Source organism: Rhinoderma darwinii, chromosome 5, assembly GCF_050947455.1.
Source record: "Rhinoderma darwinii isolate aRhiDar2 chromosome 5, aRhiDar2.hap1, whole genome shotgun sequence".
Lineage (NCBI taxonomy): Eukaryota > Metazoa > Chordata > Amphibia > Anura > Rhinodermatidae > Rhinoderma > Rhinoderma darwinii.
Window position 1 is genome coordinate 236,965,496 of NC_134691.1, and position 18,266 is coordinate 236,983,761.

General features: G+C 40.8%; 1 protein-coding gene across 1 annotated transcript in view; it reads left to right on the top strand.

Annotated features, from left to right (window-relative positions):
• The window catches only part of CLPTM1L (CLPTM1 like), an 86,685-nt gene extending 70,854 nt beyond the window's left edge, over positions 1-15,831 (top strand). The window contains exons 13-18 of the mRNA XM_075827003.1: positions 520-602; positions 832-866; positions 7,793-7,848; positions 7,962-8,006; positions 9,180-9,295; positions 13,827-15,831. Coding sequence (XP_075683118.1) covers positions 520-602; positions 832-866; positions 7,793-7,848; positions 7,962-8,006; positions 9,180-9,295; positions 13,827-13,911 — 420 coding nt within the window. The 3' untranslated portion in view covers positions 13,912-15,831. The remainder of the gene's footprint in view (positions 1-519; positions 603-831; positions 867-7,792; positions 7,849-7,961; positions 8,007-9,179; positions 9,296-13,826) is intronic.
• Positions 15,832-18,266: the final 2,435 nt, after the last annotated feature.

Sequence of the window (18,266 nt, forward strand, 5' to 3'; positions counted from 1 at the left end):
AACTCATGACGTATCTATTAAACGGATTTGATAAGTCTATAGGTGACACATGCCATATTTAGGCATCCGTCACTTCCTCTGTTAAACAAATACGCCATGAAAGGCTAATGGATAGCTCAGGACGTATACGTTAAACAGATGCCTGTGACTAATTCCATACAGTCACCCATAGACTGTAAAAAATGTGTACAGCGCAATATACTTTCTTTGAGGGATGCCTCTGGATAGAGTAGTGTAGTCAACTATGCTATTCTATCCAACAAAAGAAACGGTATCCCCAAAGAATATCGCTCGACGGAGTCAAAAAGGAAACTCTTTTGGCTTTTATCTGTATAATGGGAGCCTATGGGTATCGGTTGATGTATGTGCCGGATATGTTCCTATGCATAAGTCAAATGTGCAGGGAAAACGCTGTGTGCGCCCTTCATTTATTCCGATCATCACCGGTCTCTAATGTAAGCGCAAACCATTGTATGTCATGAATACTTGGAAATCAAAACATTCTTCTGTTTCTTTAAGGCTATGAAATACCTGTCATATTTATTATACCCTCTGTGTGTGGGGGGAGCGGTTTATTCACTTCTAAATATAAAACACAAAAGGTAAGATCCTTGGCATAGTTTGTACTTTTATTTATTTGTGCGTATTTAATTATTTCTCATTTTCTTTAGTCTGTTAGAACAAATAAAAAAAAGCTTTTCACCTCTTGTGTGTGTAAGATCCATACAATACTAGAGTTTACAAGATGGATTGTAATACTGTTGTGTATATATATTGTACTCTATTTCCATAATTCTGTGTCTTCAACATTTTAATATGATTTATTTACAGCTGGTATTCTTGGCTGATCAACAGCTTTGTGAATGGTATGTAACTTGTGACGTTTCTCTTTAATATTTCTTCAATTCTGATATCTCATTCTAATAATAAGCAACACTTTGGTTTATGTATTCTATTGTTTAAAGTACTAAAAAATCCTTTCATATTTAAAAAAAATTTCAACCCACTAGAGATTTTGGGGATTTTCCCTGAATTTTTAAACATTTAAAAAATGGGGGAGATTTACTAAGCAAAAAGTGCCAAAATTCTATTGCAAATTGCATCAAATTTCATTATGCGTTTTAGATACTTTTGTTTGAAATATGTCGAGAGAGGGGAGTGGCCAGGAGTTGTCGTAAAATGTGCCAAATAGAATAAAGATCAACATTCCCTATGGAGTTCCGTTCAATAACTAATCATATACTTATAGCTACTAGAATGGCCATTGTCAAGTCCTGGAAGACTAGTGTCTCACCTCCCATATCGGAAATTATTAGATGAGTAAATCAAACCTGCCACCATGAGACTTTACTTTTAAATCACTTTAATGCACATAATAAGGCCTTAGAAGCCTGGCAACCATGGGTAGATTCAATGCATTTTGTATGAGACATTCCTTAATAACTTTATTAAGCAAAATATCACCTTTTGCAATGGCAAGCGTAAATATTTTTTTTAATTTTATACTTTGGTCAAACGTCTTGAGGTTTTTTTGGGTTGTTTTTTTTCCGCTGATGTTTTTTTTTTTTTATATATAGACTAAAATAGGGAAAAATTTAATTTTTTATACGGGTAATCTAATGTAATTAGTATAATCAAAAAAATGTATGCCACAATATATTCTTCGCTCCCTACTGTGTATAACAATACTATATATAATATGTGTACTTACCCCAACCTATATGATTGCTATAATGCCAAGGAACAAAGGTCTCTTTTTTTTTTTTTTTTTCTATCGTGCCTTTATTTGATATTTGGTATCTGTAAAGGGGCGCAAAGCACCAGTGTACAGAAATTTTTATTGTAGCCATAAGAGCAGATAGGGGTGGGGTTAGGGAGACAAAAACAAGTGACCTTGAACTTATGTTCCACACAAATTATTATCGAAGGGCATCAAGGACCTCCTTGAACTTGTTCAAAGAATCAACCATCACAACATCCTGTGGCAGAGAGTTCCATAGTCTGAGTAAAGAATCCCCGTTTGTGATGGTGGTGAAACCTTTTTTTCCTCTAGACGCAGAGGATGCCCCCTTGTCCTTGTTATAGTCCTAGGTGTAAAGAGATCATTAGAAAGCTCTCTGTACGGTCTAATTATATATTTGTACATTGTAAGTAGATCGCCCCTAAGCAGTCTTTTTTCTAAACTGAATAGTTTGATAACCTTCCTTGGTGCTGCAATCCGGAGGCAAGGCTTAGCAGAGACAGTCAGGAGGCATACCTGGGGGCCTTCATTAGGCCCCCAGGCTGCCATGACAACCATTGGCGCCCCCCAATCGCGTTGCGGGGGGGCTATTGGGCTGTTGGAGGGGGCTATCCCTCTCCTAACTGTTTTAAATACCAAAGTCGCTATTGACTGCGGCATAGGGTTTTCCCACGAGAGACATTTATGACATATCCACAGGATATGTCATAAATTTCAGATAGATCCTACCTCTCAGACCCGCTCTTCTCTCTAGAACGGGGCCTCCTAAACCCCGTTCTAGCTTTTCGTGCTCACGCTGCCTCCCGGCCACTTACTGATTACATGGTCGGGAGTTACAGAAACAGCATAACTCGCATGCTACGCTGCTTCCGTAACTGACATTCATTACTATGGGATTTACGAAAACAGCATAGCTCAGCGAGTTATGCGGTTTACGTTCCTCCCGTCCATTTAATCCATAAGTGGCCGGGAGGCAGCGTGAACACAAAAAGCTAGAAAGGAGTTAGGGGGCCCCGTTCTAGAGATAGGTGTGGGACCCGCATCTATCTAACATTTGACACATCCTGTGGATATGTCATAAAAATCCTTAATGGGAAAACCCCTTTAAATAGTTATACAGCCAGGAACAGCACGATCGCTGTTGCTGGCCGTTAGAGCATCGTGTCAGCTGTAATACACAGCTGACACCTGCAGGGTATCGAGCAGGCTATGCATGTGAGCCTTCTCCAAATATCACTCCCCGCTCCATATATCACCCCCCGCTCCATGACGAACGTCATGGGTCGGGAAGGGGTTAAGGAATTGGTTAGGTGGGTTTGGTGCATCCGGGCCTCTTAACTGCTGACTAAGACGCAGGGACTTTTTTCAAGATTTATTCTTGCTAAGAAGTGTGTCTTATAGTCCGAATAATACGGTACGTAGGGCAGTGTGTTGTACAGGGGATCAGAACATCGGGTCTTCAAGTCCCCAAGTAAGTGGGGGAAAAAAATCCAATAGGTGCTCCAGTGTTTCAGTACATTAGCACACTAGGGTCACATGTGGGATATTTCTAAAAACTGCAGAATCTGGGCAATAAATATTGAGTTGTGTTTTTCTGTTAACTGAAATGGATTAAAATGGAATTTTTGCAAAAAAACAAAGCTATTTTGTAAATTTCACCTCCAATTTGCTTCAATCCCTGCAAAACCCCCAAAGGGTTAAGAAACTTTCTAAATGCTATTTTAAAGACTTTGAGGGGTGCAGTTTTTAAAATGGGGCGATTTATGGGGGTTTGCCAAAATATAGGGCCCTTAAAGCCACTTCAGAACTGAACCCTATAAAAATAGGCTTTTAAAACTTTCTTGAAAATGTGAGAAATTGCTGCTAAACTTATAAGCCTTGTAACGTCCTAGAGAAAACGTTCTTAGAATTGCTCGGATAGGTAAAAGCGTTCCAAAGTTATTACCACATAAAGTAACACATGTCAGATTTGAAAAATGGAGCTCTGTCATTTAGCCCAAAAGTGGCTACAGAGGGAAAGGTTTAAGAGGCTTTTAAAAATGTCCCATTTAGTTTGTTTATTTTTATTTTTGTGGACGTTGTCCCAGTTTATGCCCCTAAGGTCATCCCTTAGCCCATGAAAATTGGCCTTTCTGAATTTAAGTGTTAGGGTATGTGCACACACACTAATTACGTCCGTAATTGACGGACGTATTTCGGCCGCAAGTACCGGACCGAACACAGTGCAGGGAGCCGGGCTCCTAGCATCATACTTATGTACGACGCTAGGAGTCCCTGCCTCGCTGCCGGACAACTGTCCCGTACTGTAATCATCTTTTCAGTACGGGACAGTTGTCCTGCAGCGAGGCAGAGGCTCCTAGCATCGTACATAAGTATGATGCTAGGAGCCCGGCTCCCTGCACTGTGTTCGGTCCGGGACTTGCGGCCGAAATACGTCCGTCAATTACGGACGTAATTAGTGTGTGTGCACATACCCTTAGTGTAGGTACTCTACCAAACATCTTATTAAAGTATACATGAGAAGTTATTATGTTGTGGTCACTATTACCTAGCCCCCAACCTGTACTTTTGATATCTTGTCCGGCCTATTTGTTAAAATTAGGTCTGGAGGAGACCCCTCCCCCCTCTTGTTGGGTCCTACACCAGTTGTGAAATTTAATGGTCCTTTAATTATTGTCAAAAACCTGTTTCCTTGGTTGAAGCTGCAGGTTTCTGCCTCCCAGTTTATATCTGGGTAGTTAAAGTCCCCATAATAATGACTTCATTATGATTTGCTGCCTCATCTATTTGCTGATTCTCTGCTTCTTCCATTATACTTGGAGACTTATAACAAACCTCTATCAGTATTTTATTATTCTTTCTCCCTCCTCTTATTTCCACCCATAGGGACTCCACATGATCATTTCCCTCATAGACATCATCACGCAGAATGGGTTTTAGGTGGGATTTTACATATAAGCATACCCTCCCCCTTTCTTATTAGTACGAACAGATTGTAACGCTGCTATTGACAGCCCAGTCATAGCTATCATCCAGCCATGTCTCACTTATCCCCACTATGTCACAATTCTCCTCCAGCATTATCAACTCTGATTCCTCAATCTTGTTATTGAGGCTTCTGGCATTGGTATACATGCACTTTATATGTTTATCTGTACCACTTTTCTTCTTATTCCGACTAACTGTTCTAACCCATTCCTCTATTCCACCCCATGTTCATTTCTTAGCCCCTGCTCGCTAGCTACGCTGTCCTCCCCTCCTATACAGTAATTGCCCTCCCCCATTCCCTAGTTTAAACACTCCTCCAACCTTCTAGCCATCTTTTCCCCCAACACAGCTGCCCCCTCCCCATTTAGGTGCAGCCCATCCCTATCGTAGAGTTTGTAGCCAACAGAGAAGTTTGGCCAGTTCTCCAAGTACCCGAGCCCCTCCTTCCTACACCAATTCTTTAGCCACTTGTTCCACCTCCCTAACCTCCCGCTGTCTCTCTGGTGTGGCACAGTCAATATTTCTGAAAATACTACATTTGAGGTCCTTGCCCTGAGCTTGTTACCCAAGTTCCTGAAATCATGTTTTAGGACTTTCCACCTACCTCTAACTTTGTCATTTGTGTCAATGTGCACCATGACAGTTGGGTCTTCACCAGCCCTTCCCAATAATCTGTCAACCTGATCCTCGATATGCCAAACCTGAGCACCCGGAAGACAGCAAACTTTTCAGTACTCCTGGTCTTTGTGACAGATTGCCCTATCTTCCCTAATAAGTCTCCCACTACCAGGACCGGTTTAGCCTTTCCTATGCTCCCATTCCACTCCTTAGTGGAGCAGACATTCCCTGGTTGCTAGAGGAGGTATCTAGCTGCAGCAGTGCTACCCCTGAACTGATGTCCTCCCTTATTGGGGTGATCAGGACTAGCCTCCCTGACTCTCTTTCCTCTAAATGTTACCCAGCTAGCGGCCTGAACCTCCATGCTACCATCCTCCCTTGGATCTACCCCAGTGAGCGCTTGCTCATTGAGCAGCAAACTCCTCTCTATGTTGTGGATTTCCCGCAGTGTTGAAAGTTGCTCACTTAGATCCAGAATCTGGGCTTCCAAATGGGCAATTCTCACACACCCTGCACAGCATTATGGTCCACCAAACAGCTGTTCACGGAGAACAAACATGGCACAGGATGTACACTGGGTAGCGTTGGCAGCAATGGAGTTCATTGTGTCTAATGGGGATCTAAAATCAATATACAGTTGTATGAAAAAAAGATGTACACTAAACACCCCAAACAGTTTCTTGATCTATAGTCACTGAATCTTAAGTCACACTTGAGACACTGCACACTTGAAATCAATACACACTCGCTCAGCTGCTTGTTTTAAATAGCTTTTTGATACTTAGGCCCCATGCACACAACCATACTTTTCATGCGTAAATATGGACCCATTCATTTATATTGGCCACGGACACCTTTCCATATATTTACAAATGTGTTTCTGGGCCATATAAAGGATTTGCAAAATAAAAAACTGAAAAAAAGGGAGGGAAGGGGCAGAAAATAATCCTGGCATAGACAAGGCACTCGGCTCAAATTTAACTATAAGGTTTACACAATTTATTGAATGTGATAAAGGCAGCATATACAATCCTGCATTTACAGACAAACAAATCTATACATCACAAGGCCGGCCAGTTAATAAGTAACATGATTCACAGTGTTAGAGAGCAATTGCTCATAGAGACCATATGCTAAATCAAAATTGCACAATACATATACACAATCTCAATAAAGTGTAGTGGAAATTTAGCATATGTGAGAACCATATAAAATTAGGACCATATAGATCCAATAGAGCCACTAGACAAGGGCTAAATGCCTAACAAAATAATGCCACAGATTGGTTAGTGAAGTAGCGGCCATTGGCCATGGATTAGCGGCCAAGGACAAAGGATAATTACTACAAATAAACATAAGTTTAAATCTGAAAAGCCTGGCTCCGCAATAGGAACCAGTCAGACACTTAAGTCCGGTACAGTGGATGCCATTAATCGTACAGCTGCAATGATAAATAATGCCTCGACCATAGATATGGCGTTATCCGCACTCCAGCATCGAACTCGAGCAGATTGGCATCCAGTGAAAGGCTGATATTCCGGCTTTGTCCAAATAGCATGCAGAGCATGTATATCAAATGTCTCTGACCCGAACCCTGGACTTCCGGCGTGTGACATCACACATAACGCTGGCGCTTTTCGTCACTCTCGTGACTTCCTCAGAGTGTATGTTCTGCAAAATAAATATATATATATTTAAATAAATTGTGTGTGTGTGTGTGTGTGTGATACAGCTAGGAGAGCAGGATTCTCCTCTTCTGTGTGTGTGTGTATAGAAGACATGACAGCTGTTGGGCTCCGTCCACTAGCTTTGAGACAAATGAGAGTTAGAGAAAGAGCGCAGAGGGGGAAAACTGCTAAAAAATAAATAAAAAATGATTACGTTATGCCATGTACGTCATTTTAGTCAACGTGGCATAAGTTGTGGCATTTTTAGCGACTCTTCAATTGATGCATTTTACAACTATATAAGTAAATATCCCCCAATGTGCTAGAGTTACAACTATATAAAAACACAAATACCACTGCCTAATTTTGGCTGAATATGCAGATCACAGTGATTGTTGCCCAAGATGTTGCTGCTCATATGTTGCAAATTGTCTCCCCCCCACAGTTGCAAAATATCTGGTCTATTACCAGCAATACTGACCATTCTGCCTTCTATATGCCTCATCCTAGTAATTTATAGGGATAATCTCCTCTTGGGGTGTGTTCACATCACCGTTCATCTCCGCTGAGGGGTTCCTACATTCGCTATGTTTCCGTCACCATTGAGTTCCATTGTGAGGGAAATGGAAGCTAAGGTTTCCGTTTTGACTTTCCGCTGAGGGGTTAACCCGACGGAAACCTCTGGCAGAAACGAACAGTGATGTGAACAGGCCCTTTATCTATATATTTTACAACCGGTGGAAATATGGTCTAATTTTTTTGTAATTTTTTTTTACAGGTGTTTATGCATTTGGATTTCTCTTCATGTTGCCGCAGTTATTTGTAAATTATAAGGTAATGATTTCATAAAGGTGTTAATATATACATATGGCTAATAAAGGTATATTATATATAGTGTTGTATATTGCATCTTTATAACAAGTTGGTTATTGTTTTTTGATTTGCAGATGAAATCCGTAGCACATTTACCATGGAAAGCGTTCACCTATAAAGTAAGTAATACATAATTGCCTAATAGAATTATTTGTTTTCCCGCAGTTTGATTAAAATGTTATATTTTTATTTCATATTTTGAAGCAACCTCAGAAAATGGTTTTGAGTTTGGATTCTTTTAGACTGCTTCTTTGAACAATTTGGTCATTGCTTCATGAAAGGGGCCCAAAATTAAAATTAGAGTAAAACTCTATGCTGTAAAGGGAGATTAACTGCTTACACAAGCATCGCTATTCATGTAGTTTCTAATACAGCTCCAATCATATAACATTTGAAATGTTGTAATTCTGATGTGTGAATCAATGTTCATCATTTCTTACCTCTAGTACATGGCTACAACTCGATATGACCCTTTGAACACTTTCATCATTTGATTAAAACTATCCCACCGTTTTGTGACCACAGCTCCTGTGCTGGGCAATGTGTCTCCATACAAAACAAGCAGTCTGATCATGCAGTAAATACTTCCTTCCACTAATTCTGGCTGACTTAAAAAAAAAATATATACATTCGCAATAACTAGGGGACAGATTGAAGGAAGTACGACTGCAGTATCTGACTACACACTGAGATGGTTTGTAGTCTGTAATGATGGAGACACAGGTCTATATAGGACCTATAGTGACACGGGGGCGGGATATTTTTAAATCCAGATTATTTATTATTATTATTATTTGCAAAGTTTTTTTATTTTAGATGAATATAAATAGAGATGGGTTGCAATGGAGGACAATCCCTATTAAAGTGTAGCTAAATGTTTGACAAACTTCTGACATGTCATAGTGACACGTCAGAAGTGTTGATTGGTGGGGGTCCGAGCACGGAGACCCCCACCAATCGCTAGAACGAAGCAGCTGAAGCGCTCGTGTCTGTTCGTCTTTTTCCGGAAATAAATGCATCGGTGTACGGGCCCAATAGAAAGTCTATGAGCCCGTACTCTGATACATCGGCTTTCCGGAAAAAGCCGAACAGACACGTAGCAGCTGAGCGCTCATACAAGTGCCTCAGCTTCTTCGTTCTAGCGACTGGTGGGCGTCTCAGTGCTCGGACTCCCACTAATACAAACTTCTGACATGTCAGAAGTTTGTCAAACGTTTAGCTACACTTGAAGTATAAGTTTTGTAAGGTGCAAATGTGGTTTTCAAACATTGTTGTTTTTTATTTTTCAACAGGCATTTAACACATTTATTGATGATATCTTCGCCTTTATTATAACCATGCCAACATCACACAGGCTAGCGTGTTTTAGAGATGATGTGGTATTTCTAATTTATTTGTACCAAAGATGGTAAGTTCATATGAAACACTGATAATTAAAATGTTTACATTACTACTGTATATTTCTTTGAAATGTTGGCTTGTTAATTCTTTCACTTTTACAATGCGCCTATTGCCCATAACACCCTCTGACCACCAATCTGTTTATATATATATATATATATATATATATATATATATATATATATATATATATATATATATATAGATCTCCTAGGCACCAATGCCCTGTGCTGCTAAGGCTTATATCTACAGTCCTAAATTTAATGGCAGATTGTTCTGTGTAGTGCTTTCCCATTAACCCGTTAGTGACCACCCCATTATGTTTTTACAGCGGCCACTAACGGGCTTTATTCCGATGCAGTAGCCTTTTTACGGCGTTCCATCGGAATAAATAAACAGAGCAGAGAGCCGTTAAATCTCCCTGCTCTCAACTACCAGAGGTAGCTGGGGGCATCCCTGCTCTAACGGGTGAGATCGATCTAGCGAGCGCTGCATCTGAGTGATTTTGAAGAGGGAGGGAGCTCCCTCTCATCCACCCGGCGATGAGATCGCCGAGTGTATGTGTCTTCTATGGCAGCTGGGGGCCTAATAAAGGCCCCCAGGTCTGCCTGTAGTGTATGCAAGCTAGGTCATGCCAGAGGCATGACCTAGCATATGCCTGTCCGTTTTAAACGACAGGCACTAATACACTGCAATACAAAAGTATTGCAGTATATTATAAATGCGATCGGATAATCGCATAGTGAAGTCCCCTAGTGGGACTAGTAAAAAAAAAAAAGTTTAATAAAGTGAAGAAAAAAAATAGTGAAAAAAATGATAAACCCACTTTTTCCCCTTACAAAATGCTTTACTATTAAAAAACAAAATAAAGTAAAAAAAAGTTACACATATTTGATATCGCCGCATCTGTAACGACCCCGACTATAAAGTTATTACATCATTTAACCCGCACAGTGAACTTCGTAAAAAATAAAATAAAAAAGAATGCAAAAATTGCTGTTTACTTTGAATCTTGCCTTAAAATAAATGTGCTAAAAAGTGATCAAAAGGTCGCATCTACTCCAAAATGGTAACCATAAAAACTACAAGTCGTCCTGCAAAAAAAGAAAACCTCATACGACTGCATCAGCAAAAAAGTAATGCTGGCATATCATGGAGCAGGGAGGGGAGGATGTATGGCAAGCTGCTCTAACGGCCAGGAACTGTTCCTGGCTGTTTAACTAGTTAAATGCCGCAGTCAATAGCGACCGTGGCATTTATAGTGGTTTACCCATGAAGGACATTTATGACATATCCACAGGATATGTCAAATGCCAGATAGGTGCAGGTCCCACCTCTGGGACCCGCATCTATCTCTAGAACGGGGCCCCCTAAACCCTGTTCTATCTTACCCGGCTCTGCGGTCTTCCGGCCACTTCACTTCCTGGTTATATGGTCGAGTTACGGAAACAGCATAACTCTCTGAGATACCCAGTTTCCGTTACTCCCATACAACTGAATTGTAGTTACTGAAACAGAGTAGCATGCTACGCTGCTTCTGTAACTGCCGTTCACTACTATGGGAGTTACGGAAACAGCGTAGCTCAGCTAGTTAGGCTGTTTCCTTAACTCATCCACGTATTGCAGTGTATTGTACCAGCGATCTAATGATCGCTGGTTCAAGTCCCCTATGGGAACTAATAAAATGTGTGAAAAAAAAAAAGTTAGATACATTTTCAGGAGTGTAACATTTTTTTAAAAAAGGTACAAAAAAAAAGCCTTTTCCCATTTCTCCCCAAGCACAATGTAAAAATAATTAAAAAATTGATATCGCTGCGTCCATAAAAGTCTGAAACTATTACAATATAGCATTATTTGACTCAGTGAACGGCGTGAAAAAAAAAATACTTTGTCTTTTGGTCACCATAGCGCTAAAAATAATTAAATAAAACGTGATAAAAAAATCGTATGTACCAAAAAAAATGGTGCAAATAAAAACTACAGCTCGTCCCGCAAAAAATAAGCCCTCACACCACTCAAACGATGGAAAAATATAAGTTGTGGCTCTCAGAATGTGGTGAAACTGAACAAATTATTATTTTTTTAACAAATAGTTTTTTCTTTGTAGAAGAAGTTAGATGGGACATTTTTTCCTATTTTCTGTTGTCTAAAACCTGGGTGCTTCTTATAGTCCGAAAAATACAGTAGTTTGTTTTTATTTTCTGCAGTATACGAAAGAATCATCCATTGCTGCTGGGAAAAAGCATCAGCAAATATTTACCAATGTTGTTATCCTTATTTGTGTCTATTAAGTACATTGAGCATTCATTAAAGGGGTTCTCCACTTTGGACAATCCTATATGTAACAAGAGTCTCTTAAAAATAGGCTGATCACAACAAATTGTCCATCTGCTGTAACCGCCCCCCCCCCCCCCCCCCCCCCCATCCTCCCCGAGCGATTGGCTGTAATCTGGGGGGAAGCCTGGCAATAGGTGTACAATTTCCCGGCAGGGGAAATTAAAGGGTTTATCCGAGATCTCTTAAAATCTACAGCTAGGCAGGGGATAGCATAACATAATAAACCAGCAGATAATCACCATCTTAAGTCCTCCCCACTCTGGCTGTGACGTCCAGTTTTCCACTGGTTCCAGAAGCTCCTTTAGTGGTCACGTGCTGTTCGTGCAGCCAATCCCTGGCCTCAGCGGTCATGTGCCATTCGTGGCAGCAACGCTACTGAGGCTAGAGATTTGCTGCAGCGACACGTGACGGATGACCATCACGTGACCACTTCAGGAGCTTCCGGGATCGGCAGAGAACTGGAATGCGGTGGGGGGGGCACTTTAGGGGTGTGTATCTGCTAGTTTGTTATGCCATCCCTTGGTATATTTTAATAATTTCCAGATAACCCCTTTAAGCATTAGTGTCCATTCAAATCAAGTGGTTGTCTACGTAATGCAGGATAGGACCGATCCTCCAGAGCAGCACTCTTTGTAACTGTACAAAAAAAACAAAAATAGACCCAGGCATCTGGCGGGCAACCATTGAAATAATCACTAGCTAGACGTGGCGTCCTCAGTGGTATTGGGGCGTCCGCTATTGACGTGCAAATATCCGACAACCACAATGCATTCAAATTCAAAGATCCACACCCCCCTGACATGTTTCGCCACAGCCATGGCGTCCTCCGGGGTATTGGGGGGGGCTTTTTGAATTTTAATACATTTGTGGTGGTCTGATAGTTGCACGTCAATATCGGACTGCAGACCCGAGTTAACAAATCTATATAATGAAGATGTTACACTAATTTTGCCACAGTTGTTGCTATATCTAGATTCGAACATCACTTAGGGCCTGTTCACATCACCGTCCATTTCCGTTCCGGGGTTCCGTCGGGTGAACCCCGCAACGGAAAGTGAAACTGACAGCACAGCTTCCGTTTCAGTCACCATTGATCTCAATGGTGACGGAAACATCGCTAATGCTTTCCGTTCGTCACCATTCCTTCTGGTTTTCAGACGGAATCAATAGCGTAGTCGACTGCGTTATTGATTCCGTCGGAAAACCGGAAACCAGCCGGAATGGTGACGAACGGAAAGCATTCGCAATGTTTCCGTCACCATTGAGATCAATGGTGACTGAAACGGAAGCTGTGCTGTCAGTTTCACTTTCCGTTGCGGGGTTCACCTGACGGAAACCTCAGACGGAACCCCGGAACGGAAATGAACGGGGTTCAGGCCTTTATGCTATCAGACCGCAGTAGCAATTTTGATTAAGTGTGTTAAGTTTTCCAATTCATTAGTTAGTAGGCACCTGGGAAACCAGGGCTTTTTCTTACCCTTCTGGCAAGTGAGTGTTAGTGATGACTCTTTGTAACTGCTCTCAATTGGCCAAGATTTGAGGAACCTGAACAGGGGACCCCCTTCTCTAGTCTTCGAATTCCCTTATAGGTTATATGAAAATGAGTTTTCTAAACTGGACAACCCTTTTTTTAGTACATGGATGCCTTGTAGCCGTATTCACTGCCTATTGAGAACTGTAGAATACTTCTAGGTGAAGATACCTCTGTAATATGGTATATGGATCCGTGTTCTTCAGATACCTGATACAGCCATGTAAATGAGGCCTACGTATTAAATAGACTCTAGTGCATTTAATTGCTTCCTTTTTAGAAAATGTTCTAATTGAATACCTTGATGAAATGAAATCTAGAGGGGTTATCCAGGAACTTTTTAAAATCTATAGCAGAGCAGGGGATTGTGTAAACTTGTAGATACTCGCCCACTAAAGTGCACCCAACACACGCAGACACACACACACCGCTCCAGCACTGAGGACCCATTCATGGCAGCATAGTCGCTGAGACCAGCGATAGGCTGCAGCAGCACGTGTCGACTGCAGAGGCTTCCGAAGCCGTGAAGAGCAGTCTCAGTGCTGGAGTGGGGGCCACTTCAGGGGGTGAGTATCTGCCAGTATATTATTTTAACATAATAGTCTCAGATAACCTAAGTGCTGTATTCGCAAATAGTTAATCTTTCCATTGTTTTTTTTCTCCCGTCCAGGCTTTATCCTGTGGATAAGACTAGAGTAAATGAATATGGCGAATGCTATGAAGAAAAACCAAAACGGAAGCCGCATATAAACTAGATTTCATTGATATGGACTACCTTATCTCTTACTTGAAAGATATGGTGTGGAATGAAGAAAATGGTGAAATTATCAATGAGTATTTGAATGCTGTGGCAAACCTGTCTGGACATTGTACTGTCCATGTTGCCAAAATCCTAAAATGTGTTTCTTTAAAAAAATAAAAAAAAAAGTTTCCCACAGCTTTCCTTTCACTTTTGCCTATAATTTATTTTATACCAGGCAAAATGGAGTTTCCACAAGAAAACGGTTACATTGTTTAGTTTACTTTTCAGTAGAGAAGAAGTTCCACATACAAGGACTGCTTTCCATGCAGAGATTATTTGCATTCCTCAGAATTTGAGATTTTGGTACACTGAAGCTCTGGCTGACTGTATATAATAATTGAAAATAACGTAAAGTCGCAAATGACGTCATCAACATTCCGTTGCTCTTATTTCCATAAAACATTGCTATAATCAATCTGGAAGAACCAATAGTAATGTCAAGAAATGAACAAATGACGCTCAAGCGTGAAGAATTATGCATTTATTATGGCACTTTTGCATTACTGGTGAAATGTTGTGCATCCGGTTCAGGTTTTCTTTACTTCAAAAGCATGTTTTGAATGGAGCAGCATGTTTTGGGAAATATGTTTCGGTTATAAATGTCAAATTTCAAAAACTGTTATTTCCTTTTCTGTTACTTTGGAGTTTTTTCTATTTATGTTTCAGTTCTTGTTTGAAAACGACGGCATGTCTAAAATGTAGGCATCATTCACACATCCGTAGTGGTGTGCATGGCCCGTGATTTGCAGCTCGGACAGCCGCGGAGTGTCATCCGCGGGCCGCCCGCAAATCACGGGCCGTGCACTTAGCCGTGTACGTTAATTTCAATGAGCCTGGACCGTAAAATGCGGCAGCAATAAGACATGTCCTATCTTTTTGCGGTCCAGGCTCCTGGGCAATGCACGGACCGTGGAAACCACGTGTGCATTGGGCCCATAGAAATGAATTGCGGCCGCAAAAACACAGTGGCGGGTGATTAACTTTTCTAAGAAAAAGTCACTTTCTTAAAAGTTGGCCGTTAGCAAAAGGGGGTGGAGCCAGCTGCAGCCCGTCAAATCATATATTTACTCCAGAAAATGGAGTCCATTATAACGCAAACTTATGGCAGCTCAGATTTGAGTCTTTGACGCACAGTCAGAGATGCGCCTAATTTATTAAAAGGCTGCACCTGTTAAGTTAGGTGCATCTAGCTCCAGCAATCTGTATATTTAGACTGGTGTATGAAAACCCAGTCTTGATGAATCTCCCCCTATGGCTATAAAGCTACATGGCAAACTTAGATGCGCGTGTTGGATAAAGGTGCAGAAAGTTGTTTATTTGTCTGTCAGTTATGGTTGCACTGCTGGCAAAGTCTACTATGTAGCCCATATATAGTGTCAAAAGGGTTGCCCAGGGTTAAAAAAACATGACTGCTTTCTTCCACAAGCAGCACTATCCCTTTCCATAGGTTGTGTAGTTTGGCAGCTCAGCCTCATTCACTTTAATGGAGCTGAATTGCAATACCACACACAACCCATGGACAAGTGTGGCGCTGTTTTTGAAAGAAAGCAGGCTTTTTTTTTTTCAAAATCTGGACAATCTCCTTAACTTGGCAAATGACTGCAGGTGATCCACTGATGTTATATATTTATATTGGCTACCATGCTGTTGGTCCAATAAAAATTCCAAACTATTCCGGATCAAAATTCAAGCACGGGAACATTGAACATTGTAATCACTCAAGTTGCTAAATCCCATTGTTGGCACTTTTAAACTAGATATTTAGTAGAAATCTTGGTATATTCCCTTTTTATGTCAGTTAGAATATTTTCTTAGGTTTTAATGTTCTGACAAATTGTTACCATTGAACAGAAATATAAATGATATGCTTGAATGTGTGGTGTTTCTATATAAAATCTACAGCTGTGTTCATTCATTTTCAGTTTTGTACTTAAAAAGGAAACTTTGCTCAAAACTAAAGATTTGAATGTGTTCCACTAACCCCTAAGGCCCCATGCACATGAACGTGTTTTTGTGGCCGCAATTCCCCCGAAAATCCACGTGAGAATTGCGGCTCCATTCTTTTCTATGGGGCCATGCACACGACCGTAGTTTTTGCGGTCCTTGCACGGCCCGGGAGCCCGGACCGCAGAACAGGGCCGTAATAAGACATGCCCGTTCTTTCTGCTCATTGAAAACAATGGCCGCGGCCATGTGCATGTCCCGCGATTTGTGGGCGGCCTGCGGCTGACAGTCCGCAGCCGGCCGACCCGAAAATCACGGCCGTGCACACGGCTACGGTCGTGTGCATGAGGCCTTAAGGACATGGACTAGTTGGCACGTTCAGGACGCAGACCCATTTTTCAAATCTGACATGTCACTTTATGTGGTGATCACTCTGGAATGCTTATACCTATCCAAGCAATTCGGAGATTTTCTCGTGACACATTATACTTTAAGTTCGTGGTAAAATTTTGTCTACATTCAGTATTTTATTGTGAAAAAAACTAAATTTTGCGAAAAACTGCAAAAATTAGCATGTTTCTGCTTGTAAGACAGATCGCAATACCACACACAATAGTTACTAATTAACATTTCCCATATGTCTACTTTATGTTTGCATCATTTTTTGAACATCCTTTTATTTTTCTAGGACGTTACAAGGCTTAGAACTTTAGCAGAAATTTCTCACATTTTCAACAAAATTTCAAAAGGCTATTTTTACAGGGACGAGTTCAGTTGTGAAATGGTTTTTGAGGCGCTCATACGATGCAAATCCCCATAAATCGCCCAATTTTAAAACTGAACACCTCAAAGTATTCAAAACAGCATTTAGAAAGTTTATTAACCCTTTAGGCGTTTCACAAGAATTACAGCAAAGTAGGGATGAAATTTACAAATGTAATTTTTTTTGCAGAAATTCATTTTTTTTTTTTTTTTTTTTTTTTTTTTCTGAAACACAGGTTTTACCAGAGAAACGCAGCTCAATGTTTATTGCCCGCATTCTGCAGTTTTTAGAAATATCCCACATGTGGGCCAATTCACTGAAACACAGACCTCCGAAGCAAAGGAGCACCTAGAGGATTTTGGGGTCTCCTTTTTATTTGAATACATTTTAGGTACCATGTCCAGTTTGAAGAGGTCTTGTGATACCAAAACAATGAAAATATCCCCAAAAAGACACCATTTGGTAAACTACACCCCTTAAGGAATTTATCAAGGGGTATAGTGAGCATTTTGACCCCACAGTTTTTTTTGCTGAATTTTGTGAAAATGAAAATCTACTTTTTTTCCCCCAATAAAACGTAGAAATTTTTAATTCTTACAAGGCATAAAGGAGAAAAAACTCCCCAACATTTGAAAAGCAATTTCTCCCTATTACGGCAATACCCCATAAGTGGTCATAAACTGCTGTTTGGATAAATAGCAGGGGTCAAAAGGGAAGGATCACCATTTCGAGCTCAAATTTAGCTGGAATGGTTTTCGGGTGACATGTCACGTTTGCAAATTGCCTGGGGGACCAAAATAGTAGGAAAACCCCAAAAGTGAAGCTTTTTGGGAAACTACATCCTTAAGGAATCTATCTAGGGATATAGTAAGCATTTAGACCCCACTGGTCTTTTTCAGAATTTATTGTAATTAGGCCGTAAAAATTAATATCAACATTTTTTCCACTAAAAAGTTGAGTATTTTTATTTCCTCAGGGATAAAGGAGAAAAAGCTCCCCAACATTTGTAAAGCAATTTCTTCAGAGTACAGAAATACCCCACATGTGGTCATAAACTGCTGTTTGGACAAACGACAGGGCTCAGAAAGGCAGGAGCTCTATTTGGCATGCAGAATTTGCTGGATTGGTTTTTGGGCGCCATGTCGCATTTGCAAAACCCTAAGGTACCAGCGTACAGTGGAAGCCCCCAAGAAGTGACCCCATTTTGGAAACCACCCCTCAAGGCATTTAACATTTGCCTGGACATATGACAGAGCTCAGAAGTGTAGAGCAACATGCGCATTTGGGGTCTATTTTGGTTATCTTCAGAGCATTTGCCCACAATTGCAGGGCTCCGAGGTAAAATAGTAAAATAAACCCCCAAGTAGTGACCCCCATTTTGGAAGCTACTCCCCTTGAGGCATTTTAAGGGGTGTAGTGAGCAGCCCTCAGGTGTTTTCCATTAATAATGCAGCGGATGGTGAAAATTGCAATTTTCCGCCAATATGCCATTTTAGTACACTATGTTGTGCCCAGTTTGTGCCACCAAACACACACACACCTCGTAAACTGCTAAGCTGGTTCTCCCAGGTATGGCGATGCTATATATGTGGATGTAAACT